Genomic DNA, 27,713 nt, shown 5'->3' on the forward strand with positions numbered 1-27,713 from the left:
GAGCATAATGTATTGCTTCTATACTTTCTGAACAACGCACTTAAAGACAAGAAACAACACACTCATACAAGGGGTGGGGGGGTGGGGGGGTAGAGGTGGGTGGATACAGACACAGGGAGGCTACTTGATGAAACACACACACACACACACACACACACACAAAGGGCTATTACCTGCAGTATTCGCTGGATGATAGCAGGCAGAGGGATAAAGCTGCTCATACTGTTGAGAACCTTCATGGTCAGCTCCTTCAACGCTGAGATACACACACACACACACACACACACACACAGTTGGGGGGGGGGGTATATGCAGGGTTACATATTACATTAACACATCTGGACAGGCCGTATAGATTTGTTTTGCTTATCCTATCAATAACGTAGCTGGTCTAAAACAGGATCTGATGCCCTGGTAAAAAAAAAAAGAAAAGAAAGAAAAGCAACTGTTATTGTGCGTCTGTGCCCATCAGGACTACTGAAAAATAAAATGGAGCGCTATGAATGATGATTCTAGTGATAAGGCTAAGAACAACAATGTATGAATGTGTAATGTTATCGTTTCTGACAGATGAGAAGCTTGGTCTTAGCTAGGGTTTGAGCAATATGAGCTGCAGTGTATAATAAGAAGAATGAAAAGAAGAAGAATCATCATCATCATCATCGTATCGTTATATAAATGTAATCAGTCAAACTGCATCTCATCCATCATATCAGAGGTGGACGACACTGACTGGGCAATAGCTGATTTTTAATAAAAGGACAATATTGGCCTCGTCTGAACAGCAGAATTCACTTTGATATTTGATTTTTTTTTCAGACTCCGGGTGGGAAACTCTACCTGGAAGACAGTGAAGAAATGTACACTAAAAATATCGTTCAGTATCAGTAAGAGATAGATTTAGAGAAGGTCCAAATCAAAGACTACAGCAGTCTTTGACAGTAGGGATGTAACGGTATACCGTTTTAAGGTATACCGTTACATCCCTACTGGTATCAAGCAACCACGGTTACCATTACATCCCTATTTGACAGTAGAAAGAAGCCCCACTAAGGATATGAAGCACTACAAATGGTTGAATGCTCAAGTCACAGTATGGGGAAAGTGGTTTTCTTATTACTCTTCTTTCCAAAGAGAGTGTAAATCATGCAAACTAGAATTTTAATTTTATGCTTTGACACAAATTTCCAGAATTTCCTTTTCATAGTACGGAGGATGATTAGGGCCAAATGTGAAAAAAATGTTTGAGTTTTCTGAGTTTAAAGTCAGAATTCTTAGAAGAAAGTCAGAACTCAGAATTCTGACTTTGGTGTAGATTAAAAAAAAAAAGTTTTTCCAAAAACGTCTGCCTGCTTATGTTTCCGTGCGCATCTGTCTTCTGGCTAGGGTTTCCCACATAAATAAAAAATGGCCGCCGTGTGAATAAAGAGAATTGGAATCGGAATCAAAATAAGAATCTCTCACCAATTGCTCCCTCCTCTGGTCTGGCTTTGTGATGCGTTTGTGTCACTTTTTACTTGTATGTGTGTGTGTGTGTGTGTGTGTGTGTGTGTTTTTACCCTCAGATGTGTGTTTGGCACCGGGTCCCTTCAGTAGTTTCTGGGGAGCCATCATGGCCTCCAGTAGAGGAAACCACAGAACCTATGAGAGACAGACAAGAGTGAGGAGGAGCCTGCTGTGTCTTTTCAACATGCAACTTTGCCTCTTTTGCTGTTTTGGTTTATTTTGCATACTGTATTGATTCATTTTGTCCTATGATTGATTGTTGATTAGTTAGATATAGGTCGTCTCGTTCTCTTTGAGGTCTGTAATAACACCACATTATGTAATAACTCGACAAAATGTAATAAATTTTCACTTCATTATGTAATAACACCTGCATTTTGTAATAATCTGCCGCATTTTGTAATACACAGCCTGAACGCAATATGTAATAAATTTCCCCGCATTTTGTAATAAATTATTACATATTGCGGTGGTTATTACAAAATACGGGAGTTGCACTTTTTTTTTTAATGAAAATGTAATAATATGGTGCATTATGTAACCAAAATGGATGTCTTCATTCATAAAAATCGTTATAACATTATAACAACAATGTTTATTTTATGCAAATAGCATATTTTATGCTCTTTAGACTAAGATCAGAGTCAACTATAACGCCGGTCTAATTTAATATTTGGGAAGTTTAATTTAGCTTAATTGTTAAAAATATAACATGTGTACAGATGAAGACATCCATTTTGGTTGGTTATTACATAATTCACTGTATTATTACATTTTCATCATAAAAAAAGTGCAACTCCTGCATTTTTTAATAATTTTAATAATTTTCAAATAAGCTTGACACACACTAGCTACCTCTCTCTGCTGCTGGTTGAGGTTCTGCGAGCTTCGATGACACAAGGCGATGATGTCACTTAACGAATCCTCTACTCTCCTCAGGGTCGGTTCTCCCTCCTCCTCCTCCTCCTCCTCCTCCTCCTCCACCCGCCTTCCTCCACCCGCTCCCTCGCTCTCAGGAGTGAGCAGAGCCAGCTTCTCCTTTAGTGTCTTCAAGGAGAGTGATGAGGAGAAGAGAACGACTTTACTATGAACATAATGGAGTTTAATGTGAGCAATTCAAAAGTTGTGTGTGCATACGTGTGTGTGTGTGTGTGTGTGTGTGTGTGTGTGTGTGTGTGTGTGTGTGTGTGTGCTTTAGCTACCTTCAGCAGGACAGTGAAAGCTCCGTGTGCATCGCCTTTCCTCTCCAGCAAATAGGCTGTAGCCTCACTGTGGTGGTACTGCTCTGTTACCTGGAGATGGAGAGAGAGACACAGATGGAGAGAGAGGGAGAGGGATAGAGAGAGAGACAAGCAAATGATTTCAAAACTAAAAGAAAATGACATCCCACGCTAGAAGGAAATGACAATGACACACAAACAGAACCTAAACTACACACACACACACACACACAGTACCTGTATGGCCTCCTCCAGTCTGTATTGCTGGGAGGTCTGGAGGAAGCTCTGGAGCTTCTGGGGGGCGAAGCGGCACAGTAACCCCACCTGAAGCTCGTGGAGGTCGGGCTCGAGAGTCAGGGCTGCCCCCGGATGATGGCCCTCCCTGGAGAGGAGAGGAGAGGAGAGGAGAGGAGAGGAAGAGAGAGAGGGATTAAATGGAGAACTATCATCCCATCGGAGGTATATACTATGGAAGCCCGTTTCCGCCACCTGTTAAAAAAAATCTGGCACATTTATTTATTTTTTCATCATCAAGTGAGATTTTTTTCTCAATAGTATGACTTAATATCTTAGCATCATCACTTAGCATCATAATTATGAGATGCTAAGTCATAATTATGACATACTAAGTCGTAATTATGAGATACTATCTCATAATTATGAGATACTAAGTCATAATTATGAGATGCTAAGTCATAATTATGACATACTAAGTCGTAATTATGAGATACTAAGTCATAATTATGAGATGCTAAGTCATATTCATGAGATGCTATCTCGTAATTATGAGATACTAAGTCATAATTATGAGATGCTAAGTCATATTCATGAGATGCTATCTCATAATTATGAGATACTAAGTCATAATTATGAGATGAGATGCTAAGTCATATTCATGAGATGCTATCTTATAAATATTACACTCACAGGCCACTTTATTAGGCACACCTGCTTGTTAACACAAACAGCCTGCTCCTTCAAACAGTGAAATCATGTGGCTGCAACTCAATATACAGTATAAAGCATGCAGACATGGTGAAGTGGTTTAGTTTTTGTTTGACCATAATATACAGTACACACACACACACACATTACCTTGGTTCCAGGAGCCAGCCAAGGAACTCGAAAAGTAGCTGGTCGTCCTACAACGACAGAGAGAGAAAAGGAGAGAGAGAGAGAGGGGGGGGGGGGTGTTACTAAGTTCTACCACCCAATCGGGTTAGGGTAATTTATTCACACAGTGGGCACATCATCATCATCACACACACACAACACACACACATTCATTGGGCAGTAACCCTGTAGTCTATGGAAGTGTATCGCATGTAAAATGGCCATGTAATCCTACATTTGAATTTATATTTGCCACTTGTATGTGCAGTTTTTGGCTCAAAATTCAAATTCAAATTCAATAATGTCATTTGCATTTGACAATTCCTATTCTAGTATTGACATTTCATTTAAACAGAGATTTGCACGCTTTATTTTTTAGCTTTATTCAAATGATGATGCAAATTGGAAAATTTAAATGTATTTCCTGAACTGCATAGATATGTTTCGTGCGATTATGCAATAATGGTGTCAAAATTATAACTGATATGTCATTTACCTTATATGGTTTTGCACTCTCTAATAGGGCATTTTACAGTTCATTATCAAAGACAATATTATGCTGTAAATTATGCTGTAAATTCAAATGTAGAATTACATGGCCATTGAATTATGCATGCGATACGCTTCCATAGTAGTCAGTAATCTGAAATCTGATTCATCTGAAACTGAATAAATTATGCACACACATGTTCCACATTATAATATGTTGGCGGGACAGTATCGCAATATTACTGTATATGGAATTTTCCTTTTTTATGTGTTTCTGTTCTATTTTTCAACTGGCAACAGTTTGTTTACTTGTTTATTTAAGGATCCCCATTAGCTGGTGCCATGGCAATCAGCTAATCTTCCTGGGGGACATACTGTACATAACACACTACATGATAAACATTAAATTACATTAATATACACTAAATTACATCAATATACATTAATATAAAAAGAAATGCAGAAAATACATTCATATCCAATTCAAAGCCAGTCAACACTGACACGTATATTTAGGTGGAATACTAATTAAAAATCAATATATAGATAATTAAAAAAAAAAAAAAAGAGAATAATACAACCCATATGAAGCAGAACACGAATATTGAAAACTGGTACAGAGTTATACCTCCTACTATTCAGTCTGTCATCTGCATGCCAATAAATGCCTCTTCATAATCTTTTTAAAGGATGATTTATTTTTTATTAGGCGGATATTAAAAGGTAAATTATTCCAGTTTGTTATGGCTCTGTGAATGACAGTAAAGGTGGCGGCAGAATTTGAAATTCTTTCCCTTTCCATTCTCCACTGTATATTAACATATCAATAAGACATGCCATAAAACAGTTTCCCAATTTCAGAGGAACGGAGATGCTTCCTGATGACCTCACCTGGAGCTGAGAGATGATTGGTCGCACCTCCTCGGAGAAGTGACACGCCACCAGGTCGGCTGACTTGCTGGGGTCAAGGGTCACCAGCTCCTGAAACACACGGACACATGTTTGAGAGTGTGTGTAAATTATACATTAGTTAACTGTTAATTAAAGGTTAGTTAATGCTTATTCAGCATTAACTAACCCTTAACTTAGTAACCCTTATTGTAAAGTGTCATAGCATTTTTGGTATGAGTTTGGCAGCAGTGTTCAAGTAAACTACACATTAAGTTTGGGCCGATATTCGATAATACCGAATATCGCAATATTTTCTGAGGTATCGAATATCATATAAAATAAAAAAAAGTGGGTATATCATAAAAGTAAATTGCAATGCTTCATCACAAAATAACTCCAGGAATGCATTGAACATCAAATATATACAATATCTAACAGTGTAACAGTATCCAAGGGTGGATGTTTCCTTTACGGTGGTAATGTATAACTATAAAAATGTGTTTTTATTAAATTAAAACTAAATCCACTGGTCTCATGGCAATCCAGAATTTTGGCTTATTATTGTAATTTTTGTACTTGTTGTTTTATTTTATTTTAATTTCTTTGTTGTTTTTGTTTTGGTTTCTCTGCTCCCGTATACCTAACTCCATTCAATTTTGTGTAATTGAGCGTATTTATTTTTATCTAACAGTTCTATTGAAACTCAATGTATATGTCACTATATTGTTATGCTCGTAGTTACTTTAATTTGAATTTTTTATACATGTAGTTTGGGTTATGGGTGGGAAACTTGATGTGAGGGAAGGAAAAAAAAAAAGAGAGACGAAACATCTGTAACTACATCTGTCCATTGCCATGTTGGTCCCTAATAAAAATAATTATAAAAAAAAAAAAAAAAAACTAAATCCACTGGACTTAAAATGAAAAGTTTAACTGATTCTACTGATGTAAAATTATGTGTTTGTATCCATTACCTCAGTTGTAGTATTCATTGTAAGGGGTGAGAGTGAAGGCATTGACTAATCTTCACCTCTAGTTAGTTACTTAGGTTTTATATTTTTGAATATAAATTTTGGCTAAATTATTTGCCAAGCATTTTTTGGCAATGTGCATAACATGTATTTGACTTTTTCATCAATGATAGATTGAACAATAATTATTTCTAATATTGTCTAGGTTCAAAATTTCCACTTGTCGCCTCATTCAAAGAAAAAAAAGTCTGGCAATGTGTGTGTGTGTGTGTGTGTGTGTGTGTGTGTGTGTGTGTGTGTGTGCGTGCTGACCTGTATGTGCTGCAGTGTTTTGTCCCAGACTGTTTTTTTCTCCTCAGAGCTGTAGCCAGGCATGGACAGCAGGTTGTGGATGTAGCTGAAAATCTCCTCCTGACATACACACACACACACACACACACACACACACACACACACACACACACACACACACACACACACACACACACACACACACACACACACACACACACACACACACACACACACACATCAAGATGCATGCAAAAGTACACATACACACATATCTAACACATATCAACTAAATACCATGTGTACCAATACCAAGTTTGATCTGAAAAAGTGTGTACAGTCTGTATGTGTGTGTGTGTGTGTGTGTGTGTGTGTGTGTGTGTGTGTGTGTGTTACCTTTCTGAGAGGGTCTCTCAGGTAGCAGTCAATGATCCTGTCATATAGATGTTTCTTCTCATACAGAAATTCACAGATCTGGTAGCTGGAGGATGAGAAAGGGATGACCGAGGCAGGAAAACACAGAGAGAGAAAGACATACATACATAATTACATTACATAAACACTGATAGTCCGTGGGCAGTGGCAGGTCTGAATGCACAGCAACACACACACACACACACACACTACATGGGAGAGAATGGGATTCATTTTCTGAAAAATTGGCTAATTGATTCATTGATTCATTTCTTGTTACTTGCTTTCGCAATATTGTTTGTAAATTGTTTGTAAATTGAGAGAGAGAGAAAGAGAAAGATTTCACGTAACCAATGATGATAAAAAAAGATATTAACTGGTATTAATATTCCACAGCAATGTTTTTGTTCCAGAGTGCTATAATAAACGTGCATCTTTTCCTGTAAAAATTCAAATTTTTTTCAGATTTTCATTTCCTTCCTTGAACCTCTCACAAGGCCATGTTTTAACGGAGAAGAAAAGAAAAGAAAAGAAAAGCTCTTCCGGTCTCTGATCAGCTACTCACAACTCGGCCTTCTCTGCGAGAGCCAATAGCCTTCCTTCGTCAAACTGGACCACGCCCCCCACCTGAAGCAGCTCCAGCAGCACCTACAGGACCAATCACAAACGAGACCAATCACATCACCTAACCTAGCCAATCAGACTGCAGGCATGTATGCAGGTGTGTCAGCTTTCAATGTGGGATTTAACTTTATTTTGCGCTATTTGCGCATGTCTTTTTCCTCTTTTGTTCATAAAAAATTGCATCTAAACCATAATTACAAAAACCTTTGACAGTTTGTAAAAATGTATTCATCGTGATAATGTAATGTAATGGTCTAAAAATGTCATTGCGACACCTGTACCATTTCTAACATAAATTATTTGGTGGCATAGGTCTACCTGCTAGTTATGGGTTAACTCACAAAAGTAGTTTTACTTTTTTTTATTCATCACTTAATTGTGTGATCTTGTATAACCACATCACCCCAATATTACAGAGTAACTAAACTCTAAACCTGTCTGTGGTGAAGCCTGACACCTAATGGTGAAAAGTAGGGTACTAAACTGGCCATCTGCTATTGGCTATATGACCAGCCAATAGCAGATGGCCAGATGGCTTCACCACAAATTTGGGTTTGAGGTTTACTCTTTCAAATGCACATTGTAGGAGAGTGGCAGCATTGCTGCTGCAAAATCCAGGAAGTACCAGTCCAGTTTTCTACCAATAGCCACAGTTTGGAGGTGGTTATTATGGAAGCCTATTCCCGCCACTCAATAAAATAAAAAACGACTAAATTCTGAATTTATTTCTCAGAATTCTGACTTTAAATCTCAGAATTCTGACTTTATTTCTCAGAATTCTGACTTTATTTCTTCCACTTCTGACTATTTCTCAGAATTCTGACTTTATATCTCGGAATTCTGACTTTATTTCTCAGAATTCTGACTTTATATCTCGGAATTCTGACTTTATTTCTCAGAGTTCTGACTTCTGACCTTATTACTTTCATATAAACTCAGCATCATGAAAAAAAAAAGTCAGAATTCCAAGATATAAAGTCTGAATTGGGAGAAAAGAAGTCAGAATTCTGAGATAAAATGTCAGATTTGTCAGAAAAATGTCAGAATTCAGCAAAAAAGTTGTAATTGTGAGATATATAGTCAGACAAGGGGGACCAGAACGACTAGTATGCGTGGTATGGTATGCGTGTGTGTTTCACCAACCTGCTGCCTCTCGGTGTGTCGAGAGTCGTCATCTGGGCTACACAGGAACTCCAGAACCTGAAGAACCAATCACAGCAAAGGTGAGGAGGAATGGGACTCGAGGTTGGGCGTTCTGCATTTAGCAGACAGAGAAACATAGATAAACGTGACCCGGTGTTTAAAGAGTGGTGTCAGCAGCAGGAGAAGCTGCAGCCACGCCTGTATCTATGCAGATGAACTTTGAACTTTTCAGCAATTGGGTTGCTGTTTAATGTAATGTAGGCTTAAGCTGAGGTGCATGAAGCACATTTCCTCTTATGGACACTCTGCTTTTCCATTCCATTTTATTCAGTTTTTTTCTATCTTATACTTTAAAGCAAACTGGCGAGAGATGGGGTAGCGAACCTGACCTCCGCTGGTCAAATCCAAACAGAACTTTATCTTCTGTGGCTCCAATTCGCTCTCAACCTTTCCTACTTTCTCAATAAAAAAAAACAAAACTATTTCTGCCATCCATTGAAAGACATTTCACCTGTACGTTTTAGAGTCTTTTAACAATTGTATCCATTTGTATATCAGGGTAACTTAAAGGCAAAGTAAAGTTTCATTTGTGCTTTGTAGGGTTAGGGTTGTCTCTCAACAGAAATGACACCTTTTTGACTGAAAAAAGTGTTGCGGGGCATTATTTTTGGTTGCCATGGTAATGTTCACCACTTTCTTGCTTCCGTGAAAACATAAACAATCCAAGTCAAACAGGGAAGGAATAGAGGAAAGCCTGGCAGAAGTGAAAATATCACGACTTCAAAAGAAGAAGGTTCCAAATCTCTTCTTCGTCGACCAAGACCGGCATTTCATCGGACGCTGCCAAGTTTGCAGAGCATGTAAACAAGCCAGACAGCTTCTCGTTACCATGGAGATGACAGAACCTATTGCTACATCTTGGCCATGGTATAAATGAACAAAAAACACATCCATCAAACTGGTGAAAGCTAGCTCTTGCCTCCATATAGAATTGAAGGGCCCACACTGCGCAAAGCAGTTCTCATCCCTCTCTCCTTGCAGCTGTGTGGGGTCATATGTTGCCAACTCAATGACTTCTGTTAAATATCAAATCCATGAATGCCAAATCTATACTTCTGTGCTTGTGGAGAATGTAATTCTTTGTCTTGGAGTGTTTCTAAGTTTCTTGGAGAGAAACTTCTGTGATCTTTACCCATCCTTGCATTCTTTTGTTTTGGAAGTGTGCTTCAGCCGTTAGATATTAGCTACATAAAACGCATTACGGAGGAACAAGAACAAAAATTGAGAAAGAGTCCTCACTGATGCGAGGGAGATGACCTAAGAGTTGAAGAGCCACAACCAAGCCATCGGAGTTCCAGGCCAGACAAGGTGAATGTCTTGACAGCCATCCATTTCAGCTCAAAGGTCTCAAAAGGAGGTAGACAAAGGCCTCCTAGCATTAAAGGAAAGTCCCATGATAGCACTCGCAGTCTGGTAAAGCTGGCTGCCAACTACCTGATACCCCTTTTCGACCAAGGCAGTTCGAGGGCCGGTTCAGAGCCGGTCTCGAACCAGTTCTTTGCATTTCGACAGCGAAAGAACCGGCTCTCGGCCAGGAAAACTGGTTCCAGAGTGGCACCAACACTTTGCCGGTCTAGAACAAAGAACCGCTTACGTCAGGGGCTGGGGGCGGGATTATCGTGACCAACCAAAACCAACAAGACCAAGAAGACCGCCATTGTTAAAAAACCAGAGCTTCATAGACATGGACATGGACATGGACGTGAAATCTAAGCAGCAGTGGTCTGTGGAGGAGGCAAACTGTCTCCTTGCATTGTGGTCCTGGACAGAGATTCAGAATAAACTCGAGGGAACGTAATCGGCGTCCAGAGCGATCACGACGAGCAGCACAAATGCGTTGGACCAGTCGTGTTTGGACGCCAATGAAGGCTCGCAAAGCCAGGAGCAACACTTGTAAAGAGACGTAGTCCGCCATTTTGGTTGTTGTGCTTGAAGTTGGCGCTAGTGTTGCTGGGAAAGCAGAGACATATACGGACGTATATAGTGACGTAATGACGTGGCTCTCTAGCCAGCTCTAGCCTGTGGAAAAGCAAACTGGTTCTTAGAAGGTTCGCAAGTTGAACCAACTGTGAACGGGCACCAGCACCAGCCCGGCACCAGCACTAGGTTCCAGTTGGTGGAAAGGGGGTAACAGTGAACTGGTTAACGTAGCTATCGATAGGCAGTCACTCAACACCGAAGGCAAGTGCAACTCCAGTGTAAAGTGACTGATCAAACACTAGTTTACTACTGTATTAGGTCCTAGGTCACACATGACTTTGTTGGTACAAATGTTTGACTTGTACACGCGCAAGATGGGTATGGAACAGAGTTACCTTTTTATAAAAATATTTTATTCGGTCAAGCTCACTTCAAAGCTACTTCTCCATGATGAAAACTCTGAGCTGAAGTTAACTCCAGCCAGTAGTCGGAGGTGCTGAAACGCTTGCGATATGTTGGGATCCGATAGGTTACCTGGTCGAAGAGTTTCCTGTTAACAAATAGCGTGTTGTCCGGCTTGGCCAGTTGGCGAGCCAGGAAGGTGAAGAGCCCGCCCACCTGGGAGGGAGTAAAGTCTGGGTTGTCCACCATCACCTAGGCAACCAGAAAGAGACATATTAATAACCCGAGCAAAGCAGAATACTCAAGACAGTTGGAAAGAAAAGAGGAAAACAGAGACAGAGTGATGCGAAAGAGGAGTAAAGAAGCTGTAGCTGTTTAGCGATCGCCATCTTTGGTCAATTCTGTACACCGCAAGTACACTCATATTTGCTCATTAACCTGGTGACCATTAAAGATGAAAAACTCCAGTGGTCGTCTCAGCCTTAATCAGGAAGTGAGGCTGCAACAGAGAAGCTCTATCTCCACTAATTGACTGGTTTTTCAAAGGTCAAAGGTCAAACCCAAATCTCAAGGCACATCTACATTTAGGTGCGGCCATAAATATGTAGAATATAACACATATTATCATTATATTATTCAGACATACACACACATTTCTATGAGGGGTCAATAAGCAGTATTGGCCAAATCAAATCTTGTTGGAATAATTTTAAATCATATTACAAAATGTGCAAATTTCAATAACAGTATAGTTCAAATACCACCAAATGCCACCAGTATAGTTTAGTTCAAATACCAGGAAAGAAGGTGATGCAATATCATTAACAGAAACTATGGCATTTTATGTGCAACTAAGTCTTGTGAAAAAGTACTAGCTAGTCAAACTAGAAAGGAGAGAGAGAGAGAGAGAGAGAGAGAGAGAGAGAGAGAGAGAGAGAGAGAGAGAGAGAGAGAGAGAGAGAGAGACATCAGTCCTATGCTACATGCAAGGTAGCTGAACAAGTAGCAGTTGTAGCCTAGTAGTTATGGAAAAGGAAAGTGAAGAGAAACACTCTCCCCTCTACAACTATGAACCCTAATTGCTCCAGTAGAGCTCCCATACATAGCTTCATCTTTTGTGCACTACCAAAAAATTATAAGTTGGTCAATGTATAGAAATTGATCTAAATCTATCTCTAACACTGTGCCTCATGCACATCACGTCATGTTTGTCATTTGGCGATGCACGGATCATTGTAGTAGCGTTGTACTCAATCTGACACTTAGCATTCCACAATATGCTCCAAACTGGCATGTGTTAATGGTATTTGTAAATAGTAACTTCATACTTTTTTACTTCATACTCATAATGGGAGATTTCTAACACTGCTCAACAGTCAGATAGAAAGGGTTAGGGTTAGGGTTATGAGTGCAGTGCAGAGACTTAAGCCCATGTTGCCCCTGATCACCAGTTGGATTCCACTGGACATACCGCTCTCACTGTAGGTAAGGACAAGTAATTATTTAACAGCCTTTAAAAACGAATTAGAAACATTTTCCAAATCTCTAAAATGTAGGAAAAGCATGAATGCCCAAAAATTACACTTTGTATTTGCGCAGTATAAAGTAATTTAACCCCTGGAATGTATACATTGTTCTTTTGGGGTTTTTTTTTCCTTTAATTTACTATTTATTTTCTCTTTGTTTTGTTTTTGTTTTCTCATATGTACTGTACTCAGCTTACTCTAGTAATATAGAAAGAACTGTCATTGCTAATTTGTTGTATATTTGAAGACTCTAATAGAAAAAAAAAAAAAGGACAAGTAATTCATCCGAAACACCCACCGCCTGAAAGAGGCTGGTGGGATCTTTTGAGGGATTTTACCTTCAGCAAGATGTCCACTATCCTCTGCTGGTACTCCAGGGCCTGCTTGTCGTTCTTGAAGTCCTCAAACGTCTACAACGAAGGGCGGGACAGAATAATAAATGACAACGAGAAAAGAATCCGGAAGAAGAAAAAACAAATGAATCTCGGCGCTCCAAGCTGCTCGGTGAAAGATGTGAAATTGCCTTCGATGAGAGAGAGACACAGCCTGAAAGCAGAATATTTATCCGAAGGCTGTGTCTTGCAAAGCTGCTCAGCCGGTTGATTGTGGCAACAGGAAGCCGTTGACAAACTGGAGGACAACTTCTACCAGAAGAGATTAGTACCAGCAAAGATCATGCTCATATTGGACTGTTGAATTTAAAAAAAAAACGAATTTGCTGAATGGATTCCAAACTTATATTTGCCTCCGGTTTGTCAACGCCCCGGAATGCATTGGCTGCTCAAATCACATCAAATCTCCAATGGCCAGAAGGAGGGGGAGGGCTGCTTAATCGATCGAGAGTCACTGATCAGCTTTCTTTTTTTTTTGGACTCGGGTTGGCGGTCCGGCGGCGGCGGGGAGGAGGGGGGGGGGGCGGGCCTACGTGAGGGCGAGGCTGTACCTGTGTGTCGTGTTGTGTTTCCTGGCTGTTGATGTAGCTCACCAGGGCCAGGACGTTGAGGAACTCCCGGGTGTCGAAGTGGAGGAGCGTGCGGACGAACGGGAAGACCTCCTCCTCCTCCTCCGAGTCGGCCGAGTGGAGGCGGATCAGGAACTCGAACACCTGGGGGGGGGGGGGGGGGGGGGTCATCCGAATATTGCCTTCTAAATTATGTCGAGCAGCGTGAGCTTTTCTATGTGATTTCTTTATTGTGTGTCGGTTGGATTGATGTACGAGTTGTTTTCTTAACGATTTACTTTAAAGGTTAGAGAGGCTGCTTTCAGTAATTGAACGTTTCCATGGTGAACTGTGCCTTTGCGATACAGTTTCATGTTTATGCTTTCTCTCTTGTATAATAGAAATAATTATTAGTGTCTACACAGCGTCCCTCTTAATGGGGGAGACGCACTTATCGTTTCTGCTGCGGTGGGATCACTGCAGGTATTTAATGAACTTTTTTTTCACACGTTACCATTATTTCTAAGTGGGATATATGTAAGCGTGATGATATGGTAACGTATTACACTGAAGTAGGCTGGTTTTAAATAAATAAACATTTATTGAAGTTCTTCTTTTTTGGTAAAAATGAAAATGGCAACAGGTATTTCCACAATTTTAGAGAATGTAATTCATATTTTCCTCATTAATGTTGTATTATTTCACCCACCCGTAACCCATCCGCTATTAATCAGAATGTTACTAACTCACTAACGCCTACACACGCAGATTAGCATGCAGGTATACAGGTAACACAAAACACCTGGACGTTATTTTAGATATTACTTCAGATGTCTTCTTCAAGGAAGTTCAAGGAATATGTGTGACATCACAGTGTTTTTCCAGCATTAGTTCATTCCACCATTCAAGATTTATCCATTCCCAATCGGCCCTTTAAATCAGAACATCAGAGAATACCTCTTTCCCTCTTGTCACACTTTTCTCTACAGTTCCGAGCTTTAGCAATCAGGTTTACAGAAGCTATTTTTCCTGATAGATGAGTATAAATAGTCGGCACTTCCAACAATCTGACCCCATTTTTCCTCTCATCCAAAAATACACGGTACAGCCCACGAGCTTGTTTGTCGCCACGGCGACCAAGTGCACGATGGCACCTCTGGCACCTGACGACGGTTGCCATGGTATTAGGGAAGTTACCGCGCTTTCATAATTGTGGTGGAGATGAAAGAGCATAGAGGCCATTATCCTCCTTTCACTGTAATCTGATATCAAGTGTGTGTGTGTGTGTGTGTGCAATGTTCTGATAAAACATCTGTGTCTGATAAAGCTAATTACAAAACATTTTAATTTATCATGTCTAAAGATTATCATAATTGTAATCATAATATCATAAGTAAACGCTTGTGACAATCAATGGTCGGATTTCGCTAAACAACTATATGGCTGCCTTTACATGCAAACAAATAATGCAATTATTGCTCTTTTTCTGGTTATCATAATAATTAGATTAAGCTATTTACAGGTGCAATAGAAGTGCATACTCCCATTCATATGCCATGTCACGCTACATTGACTATTCAATGTGTTGGTGACATCTGCAGCCCCCTCTATATGCTATAATGTACTATACATAGGCTATATAGGCTAATATAAATAATGTGACATCTCCACATGAGCATTTCAGCTGCACTTTTTTTTGCTTTACATTGTTATTAAAAAAATATGGCTGATACAGCTGAGTATTGCAATATTTTTTTTTCCATAATACTGTATCGATTTTCCAGCCCCTCGTATCGATACATAAAAAAAAATTATTCATGTTTTAAATGGATTTAAAATGTGTTTTAAAATTTGAATTAAATAGTTTTGACTCAATTTGTCCGCTGAGTTATCAATATAATGTGATGTACATATTAGACTACCCAGGTGGTACACAGCAAGTTGTATTTTCAGCTCTATTTTTAAATTTTCAGTAAATTATGTAGAGTATTGCAGTGTATCGCAATATGTATCGTATCGCAATGTATCGTGATACGATCATATCGTGAGGTCCTTGCTAATACCCAGCCTTAATAGAAAATATCACAACTAATTTCGAAGCAATGTATTGATGAGAAACTAAACATCTCAAACATCTTAACATCTAAACCAGTGGTTCTCAACGTGGGGTCCGGGGACCACCAGGGGTCCTTGAGGGGGTTCCAGGGGGTCCCTAGCAAACTGATGAATTGTTAAACTTCAGCATTATTTCATTTACAAGAAGTTAACGCAAATAGAGAATGTAGAAGAATGACTGTTTTGATCATAGTATCTCTCTACCTACAATACAGATAGTCATGGAATTCTGGACAAAATCATATCTAACAATAAAAATATTCTCAGATTTGGGTCCGAGAGACAACATCTCATCAAATGGGGGTCTGTGGCTCTAATGTGGACTGAACTTCGGGGTCCTTGATATGAAAAAGGTTGAGAATCACTGATCTAAACATCTTAAACTGACTGGAGCTCAGTGGAGGCAGCTATAGGCACACACACACATATACAGGGCAGCATTCCCGAAGAGTGAGATCACAGCCATTCCCACAGTAGCTCTTAACAGGAAACAGGCCTGTCCGTTCCACCCATCCGTTAAAACCTTTCAGTGGATATCAGCGTGACCGGCCCACTGTGTGTGTGTGTGTGTGTGTGTGTGAGTGTGTGTGAGTGCATTAACTGAGAGAGATATTCTCCTCACTCCCCTCTCAGTAGGGGGTAGGTTTGGAAAGGGCGGATGTTTGTTAATGTGACTGTGTGTGTGTGTGTCTGTGTGTATGGATGTGGATGTGTGTGTGTGTGTTTTGACATTTGATGAACTCTTACACACACACACACATGCACTTTTAGCTGCAAATTGACTCATTTGAAAAATACACACACTTATCTTCAGCAACCATCATCGACACAAACGTCTGTTCCTAACAAGCTCACTCACTTGATCAGTGAAATTTTCCTCATCTTTTTTTTCATCCTTGTGAGAGCCTTATAACAACACACACACACACAGACACACACACACACACACACACATCTACATACCTGGTTCTTCACTTGAGCCACAAGGTCTTCTGGAATGTCTCCTAGTGGATAGGCCCTTCCTGCCAGACAGCAGCTACACACACACATACACACACACACACACACACACACAGAGCCCAGGAGTGAGTGAAACTACATTGACTTTTAAAACTGCCAACACCAAGGTATCGCAATCAATATAATATAATACAAATAGCATCTTTAAATTATTCGACAGTGTTTTTTTCTCACTCCTATAGGAAAACATACAGTATATCCTGCATTATGTATGTTTTCCCTACCAAAGGCTTCTGAATGAATTGAAATTTTGAATGGATTTCAATCTGAATCTCAACTTTTCTCCTAATGGCATTAGGAGAAAGCTATAAAAGGAAAACTGAAGAAGAATAGAAAAAAATTCTCTATTACAGGAGACAAGTGCCAGATGGTAGCGTCTGTAGTGTTTTCAGACCACCTACATACCGCAAATAGCGGATAGATAACTAGCAGGTCATCCATAAAACGTCTCAAATTGAGTTTTCCTTGTGATAAAATACATTTTATTTGTCTAAATATTGTCAGATTTCTTATTATAACCCTTTTATTTCTGCTGCTGTGATTTATTGCCGCGTTTGCAGGAAAAAAATCACGGAAACAGAGTCCAATTAGCATAATTATTTCTGGGTTATAAAATAAAAAGCTGTTTTTTTTGTAAGAATAAATGTGCAAATGAAACTATTCAACCAATTTATCTACTCTAACATCACCCATTTGTATGTTTAATAGTATGTTAAAATGAGCTGAGATGTCAATTTTGTTGAGAGCGTCTGGCTGGAACTGTCATTGTGATTACATTAGGGCAGAATGTTTGACCTCCCTACTAATGCTTCACCTTCTGTACTACAGTATACCCCCCCTCATAACACCCAGCCCAATGCTGAGACAAGGTTATTATTGCTAACGAAAACGAAATAACAAAAACTAGGTGTGAAAAAACATTTTCGTTAACTGAAATAAAAATAAAAACGAGGCTTTACAAAAAAACGATAACTAACTGAAACTGTATTGTGTGTTTACAAAACTAACTAAAATAAACTAAAATTATAGAGAAAATGTCTTTAGTTTTCGTCTTTGTCAATTTATTTCATACATAAGCCTAGTATTTTGAATTTTTGAATCTCGCTCCCCATATTACAAAAAAAGACTAAAACTAACATGAAACTAATAAAAACTAAACTAAAACTAAGCATTTTCAAAAAATAAAAACTAAACTAAACTAGCAAACCCGCTTTAAAAACGAATTAAAACTAAACAGAAATTGAAAACAAAAAGTCAAAACGAAATAAAAATAAAAACTCATGAAAAATGCAAAACTATAATAACCTTGCTCTGACACGACAGTTTGGTGACAGACATCTAATAATAACATTAACCAAATAATATCTCATCAGTCACTGCTCCACTTTGTCACCACAAATGTTGTAGTTATAATCAGATGTTGGCGGTAAATGATATCCGCTGCATGGACTTAGCTTTGGGTTTAGTGAATTGATGTCTGTGTGTTTGCTACCTTATATACACCAACAGCTTGTTGCCCATCACCACTTGCTCATCTGTCCAAAGAGAAAGAGAGAGAGTTAAAATCCCTCTTTGTACTATCCAAGTATTTCAAATGAATACTATGAACTCCTGGCTTACCTGTCAGAGTCCTCCCCTCTCTAAGCGGTGGGCCAATCACTGCAAAGAGTTTCTGACGTACAACAAGGAAGTAGACAAAGGTTGCTCATTGTGTTGTTGTTATTTACCAATACACAGGATCTGATGCAAGTATCCCTGGTGTTATTTTGGGTGAGTACCTGTGTAGAAACCTAGCTTGTTGTTACCTCCATAGGTGTGATATAGTCGTTCATGCCGCTGTTGAAAACGTAGATCATAGCGTCGTAGAGCTGGTTCTCCCAACACACCTGGACCACCTAGACACACACACACACACACACACACACACACACACACACATAGACGACTGGCTTTGGTAAAAATTAGAGTGACAGCAAGACTTTCTGGCTGCTGCCACTTGTGAAAATAGAGAAAATAGTGAAAATATATGTTAAGGTGCAAAAAGTGCAATACAATAATTTTTTCTGAAAACAAGGCAAATCATCTTGATTCATAATGGTGCAATACAAAGCAAAATAATCAGGATTAGAAATTTTGCCATAGTCGTGCAGCCCTAATTAGAAGTAAGCAAAGTGGTGATGTCCTCATGAATGTGTAAAAAATAAATCTTGTGTGGTGTAGATGCAGCACAGGTGTAATGTAACTCTAAGCCAAATCTTAATTGAATGCCACATGTACACTACACCTAGATGAAAGACAGCTAGGCTACATGCGTCTAACTTCTGAGTCTCCATTGTAAGTCTATGTAAAGCTAATGGACAGCTAGGCTACATACGTCTAACTCCTGGGTCTTCATTGTAAGTCTATGTAAAGCTAATGTACAGTTAGGCTACATGCGTCTAAATCCTGAGTCTCCATTGTAAGACTATGTAAAGCTAATGGACAGCTAGGCTACATGCGTCTAAATCCTGGGTCTAAATTGTAAGTCTATGTAAAGCTAATAGACAGCTAGGCTACATGCGTCTAAATCCTGGGTCTCCATTGTAAGTCTATGTAAAGCTAATGTACAGCTAGGCTACATGCGTCAAACTCCTGGGTCTCCATTTTAAGTCTATGTAAAGCCAATGTACAGGTAGGCTACATATGTCTAAATCCTGGGTCTTCATTGTAAATCTATGTACAGCTAATGTACAGCTAGGCTACATGCGTCTAACTCCTGAGTCTCCATTGTAAGTCTATATAAAGGTAACATACAGCTAGGCTACATGTGTCTAACTCCTGGGTCTCCATTGTAAGTCTATGTAAAGCTAATGTACAGCTAGGCTACATGTGTCAAACTCCTGGGTCTCCATTTTAAGTCTATGTAAAGCCAACGTACAGGTAGGCTACATATGTCTAAATCCTGGGTCTTCATTGTAAGCCTATGTACAGCTAGGCTACATGCGTCTAACTCCTGGGTCTTCAATGTAAGTCTATATAAAGGTAACATACAGCTAGGCTACATGCGTCTAACTCCTGGGTCTCCATTGTAAGTCTATGTAAAGCCAACATACAGGTGGGCTACATATGTCTAAATACTGGGTCTTCATTGTAAGTCTATGTAAAGCCAATATCACAGCTTCATATACTCTGGTATATTTCTGCATTCCCTGTGCACCATACTCTCCTAGCTGCACACACAGGCACACCTGTTGTATGTCCAGGCTGGTGACGTCCAGGTGGACTATGCAGTTCTCCAGGCTGTCCATCATGCCGTTGCCATGGTAATGAGCCAGCAGGTCCCTCATGACGGGTGTGGTCAGGTGACCCAGGCGCTCGGCGATGATGTACGACTCCAGTGACTCCAGGAAGACCCCCTTGGCGACCACGTTCTCCACAAGCCGTCCGTACAGCTGGTTGAACAGCAGGTCACTGCACACACACACAGGTACACACACACACACATTCAATATTAAACAGTCAGTGTTACATTCTTATTTGTAATAGGCCTGGAAATTTTAGGAGCAAAATACTAGATGCTCCATTTGTATTATTAAGTTTATCGTTACATGACAAATTTGGGCCCGGCAAACATTTAACTTGAGTAGAAGTCAATCAAGCAAAATCTTTTAACATGCATCCCTAGTCTCAACTGTTACTATTAACATCAGTGGCCAGTTAGCTGGTTATCCCACAACTGACCACATGACTCAAACCTCTATGTGTGTGTGTGTGTTTGTGTGTAAGTGCTAGTCTATTTCACTAACATCCTCTGCAGCAGCAGACAGTAATCCACCAGGACAGGCACCACATCCTAGAAAGACAGGAAGAGAGACGGAGAGAGAAACAGACAGAGAAAGACACTTTGACTTTGGGTGTTCTTCAGTGAGACATCTCACAACAAAACAGAGGAAAAAGTAACTGAAATCATCTTAAAAACTCACACCACACTAGGCTTGGGCGATATCCAAAATTTAATATCGCGATACTGTCCCACCAAAGTATCTCGATATACGATATTATCGCGTTATTTTCGTTTTTTTCTCCATTTTTTTTTGGTGGAGGGTGTTTTATTTTATTTCTTCCAAGTTACATCACATTTCTAGGCTATTCAAGCATTGGAGGAAACAATGGTCATTTGATAAAATTTGCTCATTCCTGCTATTTCTAGAAAAACAGCCTTTTCACAATTGTGATCGAAGCAACACATGGTGACAAGTAGGGCTGGACCCGAATATTCGACTATTCGGATATTCGTTCGTTGGGTAGGTATTCGGTTTTCAATTTTGGGATTCGGATATTCGTTTTTTTAAATGTAATTTTATATGTAATCCGTAAGCCAGTTGCCATTGACGCCGTTCTTTTTTTTTTTACTTGCATTCAAATGTCAGTCAAATTTGCTGATGCCATGGTGGCACAAAACTCAGGAGAAGCAGCAGCAAGACATTTCTCTGTTGATCTTTTTTTTTTTAATCTTTTTTCTAAGGTAGGCTACCGGTATTTTGATACAGGGCTCTCTCTCTCTCTCTCTCTCTCTCTCTCTCTGCGCTTTAGACCGTAACCCCTGTGAAACAATCAGAAAATAACGTTTTATTTCTCTGATTCACCGGCTTTCTCGTTACTACCGCTCCCTCTCTTCATTCACTTTCTAGCTCGCTCGACCATCTCTCTCTCTAGCTCGCTCGACCATCTCTCTCTCTCTCTCTCTCTCGGGCTATCAATTGAAGTTATATGTATGTTAAGTATGTATTCAGCGCTGTGTTTTTTTTTTTGAGGAGGAACTGTGACTATGTGTGAACTTTGTCGGGTGAACTGTTACCCGTGTATGGAAAGCCAAGCAGTTTGAAGGTTAACACGCTTAACACCCCACCCCCCGTGGCCGAAGCTTCGAATATTCGCTGTTGATTACTACCGAAGCTCCGAAGCCCAAAAAACGGTATTCGGGACAGCCCTAGTGACAAGACACCAAGGTTATGTGTTAGCTCACCTGGAAGTGTTGCTCCATCACTTGGATCTTGCCTTGTTCTGGACACTTCTTCAAAGAACGCTCCGCAAACTGGAAAAGGATCTCTACCATCTGAACACACACAAACACACAGACGTGCACACAGAGAAAATCTGTTTATCGAAGAGCAGGAAAAAGTTCACATTGGAGAAAGTTGAGGGAAAAGACTGATGGAAAACAGAAAGCAGGAGTTTTCTCTTCCTACCTTGTCAGCGACCACTCCTTTCCTCTTGACTGGGTCTCCAAACAGACCTGGTAGAAACACACAACAGTCACACACTGGTATTCTGGTATATAGTATACTTGAATATCAACAAAGTCTCCCACTGGCTGGTGACTTCCCGTAATTCATCCCATAATCCCATAATTCTATACAAATTAGGGATACACCTATCAGTCGACCACCCGTCCTAATCGTCCAACAGAATATGTCACTAGTGATCTGGCCAATTAACAACAGGTCAATCCATTCTTAAAGTGGTCTTGCTGTTTTTCCACATCATGGGCTAGGAATGGCAAAGTCAGGTCGGTCAGTCAGTCATCCCACACTTCACTCCCTTACACCAATGACAAGGAGCCTGTGTCATGGTGTACAGTACGTTTATACTGTATGTATCTTCTGTATTGTGCCGATATACAATTTTGTAATTGTTGTCAAGTTGATTACATTATTGTTGGTTTCTTGGTTGGATTTTGCTAAACAAGTATACATTGGCTAGGGCTGAACGATTTTGAAAAAAATATCTAATTGCGATTATTTTGACTGATATTGCAATTGCGATAGGATTTGCAATATTAGAGGGAATGATAATTTTTACATCATTATTCTCATTTTCATTGAAAAATGAATTAAAATTATTATGGTGTGATTTTTGCGGGGATCTGTACCAAACAAAGATGTTTTCTTAAGTCTGTAGAATATGATGTGTAGGCCAGGACATCTCTGCAGCACCACAATATTTACTTTAAAATGCTATTTTGACACATTTCACCTTTAACAAATATTGCGCCTCCTGCGATTTGAACATTGCAGTAGGGCATATTGCGATTTCGATAAAATTTTGATTAATTGTTCTGCCCTAACATTGGCTACAAACAAATAATGCGACTATTGTTTTTACTCTCATTATGAGAATAATTCAATTAAGCCGTATACACACACAACAGAAGTAAATACTTCTATGTATATGCCATGTCATTTTATCCTGACTATTTAATGTATAGGCTACATCTGCAGCCCTCCATACACTATAATGTATTATACATAGGCTATATAGGCTAATATAACTAATGTGACAAATCTATGTGAGCATTTCCCTCCTTTCATTCAAACTTCAGCTATAATTCTCCTTGGTTGTAACTTTCCCACAATAGTGCCATGGCCATTTTTCATCAAGCACACACTAACATGTACTAACTATATTTAGGTAAAAACTGATATATTTCCACATGGTAAGGCAGCCATAGGAACAACCTGTTAAACACAGGGCTGTTTCAGCTGGCTGGGCACTTTAACATGATGTGTCGTTGTTAGTAGGAAGTCTGGCTATAAATGTGCTGGACTGATTGACTGATGGTTGTTCCTGGTTGTATGCTGTACCCACCGAGCACAGCCTTGGCAGTTCCCTCATGAAAGGACCAGGCTAGAGAGAGAGCCTCGACGAAACGCTCCTGCTTCAACAGACAGTCTACACGCTGGAGAGAGAGAGAGAGAGAGAGAGAGAGAGAGAGAGAGAGAGAGAGAGAGAGAGAGAGAGAGAGAGAGAGAGAGAGAGAGAGAGAGAGAGAGAGAGAGAGAGTGAGAGAGAGAGAGGGGAGAGTCTGATTTGGAGTCTAATCTAATGTTTTAAGTGTACTAGAGCAAGCAGTAGTTGGTCTACTGATGTAAATTAGACCATCTCCAGTTTATCACACACCTCACTTATCTCTCCGTTACACACACACACGTACGTCACTTAGCGCTGATGCTAAAAGCCTCATTATAACCACAGGGAGCCGTTTGCTTGATATGAATATCTAGGTTGCTATTTGCAACAATAAGTGTGTGTCTATGAACCCTAGACAAACCAAAGAGGCGCTGAGACCAGAGACATCCCTTCAACACTTTGTTCAGCTTTGCAGTGTGAGCGAGCAAGAAAAATGTCCTCTATATTCCCACAGACGTTCACAAGCAAGGAAATATGAAAAATATAGGGAGATTTGGGGTGGTGAATAGAGCTTGCCTATGAGACACGACAAGAAAACTTTCATAGCAATGAGCATAAACAATTGTGATAATAATAGTAATAGCAATACAGGTTGTTCTGTAGAGCACGCTACAAGCCATTAGAATATCATTTATCGGAACCACAGACATGAACTTCGACTAACTGACGAGCTAAGTCAGTGGGCACAATGGCAAAGTATGCAGTAATCTAAAAATACGATCCTAGTAATTAAACTGTTGGGATGTTCTTGCTGATAGAGACAATTAGCAGCTTTTCAAACTGCAAATTAGATAATGGTGGGCTTATCAGCGAACATGTGCACGCATGTTCCATAATTTGATTTCGTCTTTCACATTTGGATCAGCACAGTTCTAAAGTACTGCCGTCTCAAATTAATAACGTGTGTTCATGTCATAGCAGTCTGTAGCTACATGGAGTGTACACAATTTCAGGAACACCTTGCTAATATTGACAAACCATGTCTCAAATGACTGCAGTTGACTCACCTTTTTCCTCCCCTTCATGACTCAAATGGTGAAATCACTAAGATTATAGCTTTCAGCTGGAATTGCTTGGTTCATTGTGGACATTTTATAGAAAGAACAGATGCTCCTAGTATTTTGTATGCTCAGGGTCCACTGCTACAGCACACTTATTATGAATGAGTACACTAGGCATATAGTCATAACGTCACATTTCCTTTTCCCTGAAGACCTGCATGCAAGACACGAGGTAGACCTTCAACTTATTTTGTATCCTCGGTGTGCAGTAGACTAAAAGAATACGAGACGTACCTCTCTCCAGTTCCTCAGAGTCATAATGTGAGCCGACTGCAAGACAAGAGAATACCACAGCGCTGTTAGAGAGGAAGAAACAAACACACACACACACACACACTCACTCGCTCACGCTGCACACACAACCTGAATCGATTTCAACAAACACACAGCATTGCAGCACACGGAGCTCCAACCAGCAGTTGAGGCATTACTTATGGAACACAGAACAGAAAATATATCTCATTAGACCTGATCTAATTCTGATAGTGTGTGATTCACACAACTGTGTTTCCTGTCAAAACCACAGGTCTGACTTCCACAGAGCTCAACAAGATGGCCTGGTTTCACTTATAGGGCCAAAGGTTTCCACTGTAGGTTTGAACAGGACTAGCCTGCTTTGACTTACACATTATTTCTGTCACCAAATTTCCGTCAAGTGGCATTAGTCTTTCTGCATTTCTATGGCCAACAGACATTGCGTGGACCCCATTTCCACCTGGTATTAAAATGTGATCTATATCTGGATATCTTATCTGGATGAGGAAAATGCATGTTAATACCAGATATAAATGTACACAGCATGCATTGTGATGGAAATGCGATGACATCTGCAGTCAGCCAGGTGGAAATGCAATCTTTACAGTGTGTTCGCATTAGTGAGAAAGTACTGTCCACGGGGTTGAAATGTCATCACTTTGGCTACAAACCAAGGTTATTATCGTTAACGAAAACTAACGAAATAACGAAAACTAGGTGTGAAAAACATTTTTGTTAACTGAAATAAAACGAGGCTTTAGAAAAAAACGATAACTAACTGAAACTGTATTGTGTGTTTAACTAAAATTATAGAGAAAATGTCTTTATTTGGGGTATTTTGGGTGGATATGAAATCTGTCTTCCAATTTTTTTTTTTTCAATTTTTTTTTTTTTTTACGTTTTTGAATCTCGCCCCTGACAAAGACTAAAACTAACACTGAAACGAATAAAAACGAAACTAAAACTAAGCATTTAAAAAAAAATAAAAACTAAACTGGAATTGAAAACAAAAAGTCAAAACGAAATAAAAATAAAAACTAATGAAAAATGCAAAACTATAATAACCTTGCTACAAACATCATCGCTTTGGGTACAAACGTCATCGCTGCAGGTGTCACTTCCTGACCTAACTGACAGCCTTTCACACACCAGTGTTTTCTAGGCTTTGTTCCACAGTGGAACATGGACATGTCTCCATTTTCACATTTCAGCCCTTCAATGAGAGAAGTAAACAGTAAAGGACAGTTTCACCACTCCTAGAGGATCCCCTGGACTTAGGTGCACAGATAGTAAGGAGAGAGGAGGAGAACTTATTTTTTTCTTTCTTTGTTGATTAATTAGCTCATTAGAGTTTCATGGCCATTTGCCCATTCTGGCTAAAAGAGGGCTTCTATCAAAAAGCAGGCAGTGTAGAAACAGAAACAAACATGAACCAATATACACACACAAAAAAGTACCTTGGTGCCCAGGTAGACAATCTGTCCTGCGTAGCTGGAGACTGATTGGTAGCAGGCCTTTTCTCCTACTAAAGCCTGGAACACACACACACACACACACACACACAAACACACACACAGACTGTTAGACACACACACACACCAAAAATACATAACACACGCCTATGTATCCACATACACAAAAACAGACAGAAAGAGAGAGACACACACACACACACACACACAAACATACACTCTCTTGAAGGCAGGGGGTTGGGTAATCAGCGGTTGGAACCCTGCATTCTGATTGGATAGTGCACAATCCCTTAGAAGACACAGTCTCCATCCCTCACTGTCAAATTGGTCTGATCCACACAGATCATTGGATAACTGGGACCGAATCAAAATATCTGGGGGGGGAATGAGACTGGGTCCTCAGGGGAAGAAATCAGAAGTGACAATCACCCACTTTTGGTGACCCTAACCCTAACCCTAGTTTAACCTCTCAGCCCTGACCCCTAAACCCTGAAACTCTGTACATACCTTGCCTAGAACCTACTGAATCTGATGCTCTGGTTTCTAGCTTAGCCCTGTCCATTAACATCACTCAATATCTTTCATAACCCTAACTTTGTTTCCAAACCAGTAAAATTTTGCCCCCCCCCATGTCCTGACACTAATCCTAAACATTTCCCCTTGAGTTGAGTCCATGACCCAAATCTTTGCCTTGATATTGTGAACTTTCGTCTGCTATTTTGCCAGGCAGTTATCACATTAGGACATATAGTTTCTACATTTGTCCTTAAGGTAACTTAAGAAATGTGTCTGTATTTATTGGTGCTTAAAATGAACTGAAAAATGGCAAATGTTGGCACTGCCTTGGTGAAACTAATGCACACTGTTGGCTGCAAGTTATCAAGCTAGCTTACTTACTCAACAAGGAATTCTCATGCTAACATGACCTTCGCAATTTGAGCACCAGTACAGAAGCACAAGTGCCTGGTGAAGCACGGCAATAATGTAAAATTCAAAATGGCAAGGTTTAACCATTGCTTTCTACATGTAACTTCTAAACTGTCCTCATTGTCCACTCAGGAATGGCATAGCGCTAACCCTAACCACTAGCCTGAACTTTTAACCTTAACCTTTGTTTTCTGATCCATAACGCCTAAACTTCCCCCTTTGACCCTTTGCCGCTATTGCTGTTACAGGACAGCAACCTTAACCCTGAACTCTAACCCTAACCTCAGAAAACTGAGCCTAACCAAGAACTCTGTCCACAGGTCCTCTCCCTCTTCAGCTAATCCCTCACCAGAGCCTGGGAGACGTTCCCCCCCGTGGCCAGCGATTTAAAGTGTCGGCTGTTATAGACCAGTTGCACCTGGTCCAGGTCCAGAGTCTCCAGAACCTCCTGACTGGGCCGGTCCACAACCTGCAGCTTCTCGTGGCTGTCCACCAGGACCAGGGTACGACTGTTAATCCACTAAAAGACAGACAGAACAAGATAGAAGGGAATAGTTCATTTGCTTTGCACAAATTGGACACTCCTTTACATCCTACCCATGTTAGGAAACTCCACCTGGAAGA

General features: G+C 39.9%; 1 protein-coding gene across 5 annotated transcripts in view; it reads right to left on the reverse strand.

The window, feature by feature from the left end:
• Positions 1-27,713, reverse strand: part of vps8 (VPS8 subunit of CORVET complex) — a 74,636-nt gene that overhangs the window by 20,237 nt on the left and 26,686 nt on the right. For 2 of the 5 annotated variants that reach the window (XM_071519964.1, XM_071519967.1), the window contains 26 exons: positions 27,439-27,609; positions 26,148-26,222; positions 24,670-24,705; positions 23,273-23,363; positions 21,874-21,920; positions 21,651-21,740; positions 20,431-20,477; positions 19,873-20,095; positions 18,451-18,540; positions 18,266-18,317; positions 18,138-18,180; positions 16,589-16,661; positions 13,556-13,675; positions 12,909-12,980; positions 11,177-11,296; positions 8,663-8,719; positions 7,461-7,543; positions 6,878-6,962; positions 6,503-6,601; positions 5,220-5,309; positions 3,822-3,868; positions 2,964-3,108; positions 2,709-2,798; positions 2,362-2,553; positions 1,560-1,641; positions 174-256 (listed from right to left, as the gene is read on the reverse strand). In XM_071519964.1, the coding sequence (XP_071376065.1) occupies positions 174-256; positions 1,560-1,641; positions 2,362-2,553; positions 2,709-2,798; positions 2,964-3,108; positions 3,822-3,868; positions 5,220-5,309; positions 6,503-6,601; positions 6,878-6,962; positions 7,461-7,543; positions 8,663-8,719; positions 11,177-11,296; positions 12,909-12,980; positions 13,556-13,675; positions 16,589-16,661; positions 18,138-18,180; positions 18,266-18,317; positions 18,451-18,540; positions 19,873-20,095; positions 20,431-20,477; positions 21,651-21,740; positions 21,874-21,920; positions 23,273-23,363; positions 24,670-24,705; positions 26,148-26,222; positions 27,439-27,609 (2,403 nt within the window). Of the gene's footprint in view, positions 1-173; positions 257-1,559; positions 1,642-2,361; positions 2,554-2,708; positions 2,799-2,963; positions 3,115-3,821; positions 3,869-5,219; positions 5,310-6,502; positions 6,602-6,877; positions 6,963-7,460; positions 7,544-8,662; positions 8,720-11,176; positions 11,297-12,908; positions 12,981-13,513; positions 13,676-16,588; positions 16,662-18,137; positions 18,181-18,265; positions 18,318-18,450; positions 18,541-19,872; positions 20,096-20,430; positions 20,478-21,650; positions 21,741-21,873; positions 21,921-23,272; positions 23,364-24,669; positions 24,706-26,147; positions 26,223-27,438; positions 27,610-27,713 lie in introns of all 5 variants that reach the window. The other 3 variants (XM_071519966.1, XM_071519965.1, XM_071519962.1) reach the window with 3 other exon arrangements.

The sequence above is a fragment of the Centroberyx affinis genome, unplaced genomic scaffold (assembly GCF_046629955.1).
Source record: "Centroberyx affinis isolate AG114_WGS23_722 - 3 ecotype Tasmania unplaced genomic scaffold, CSIRO-AGI_Caff_v1 ptg000754l_1, whole genome shotgun sequence".
Classification (NCBI taxonomy): Eukaryota; Metazoa; Chordata; class Actinopteri; order Beryciformes; family Berycidae; genus Centroberyx; species Centroberyx affinis.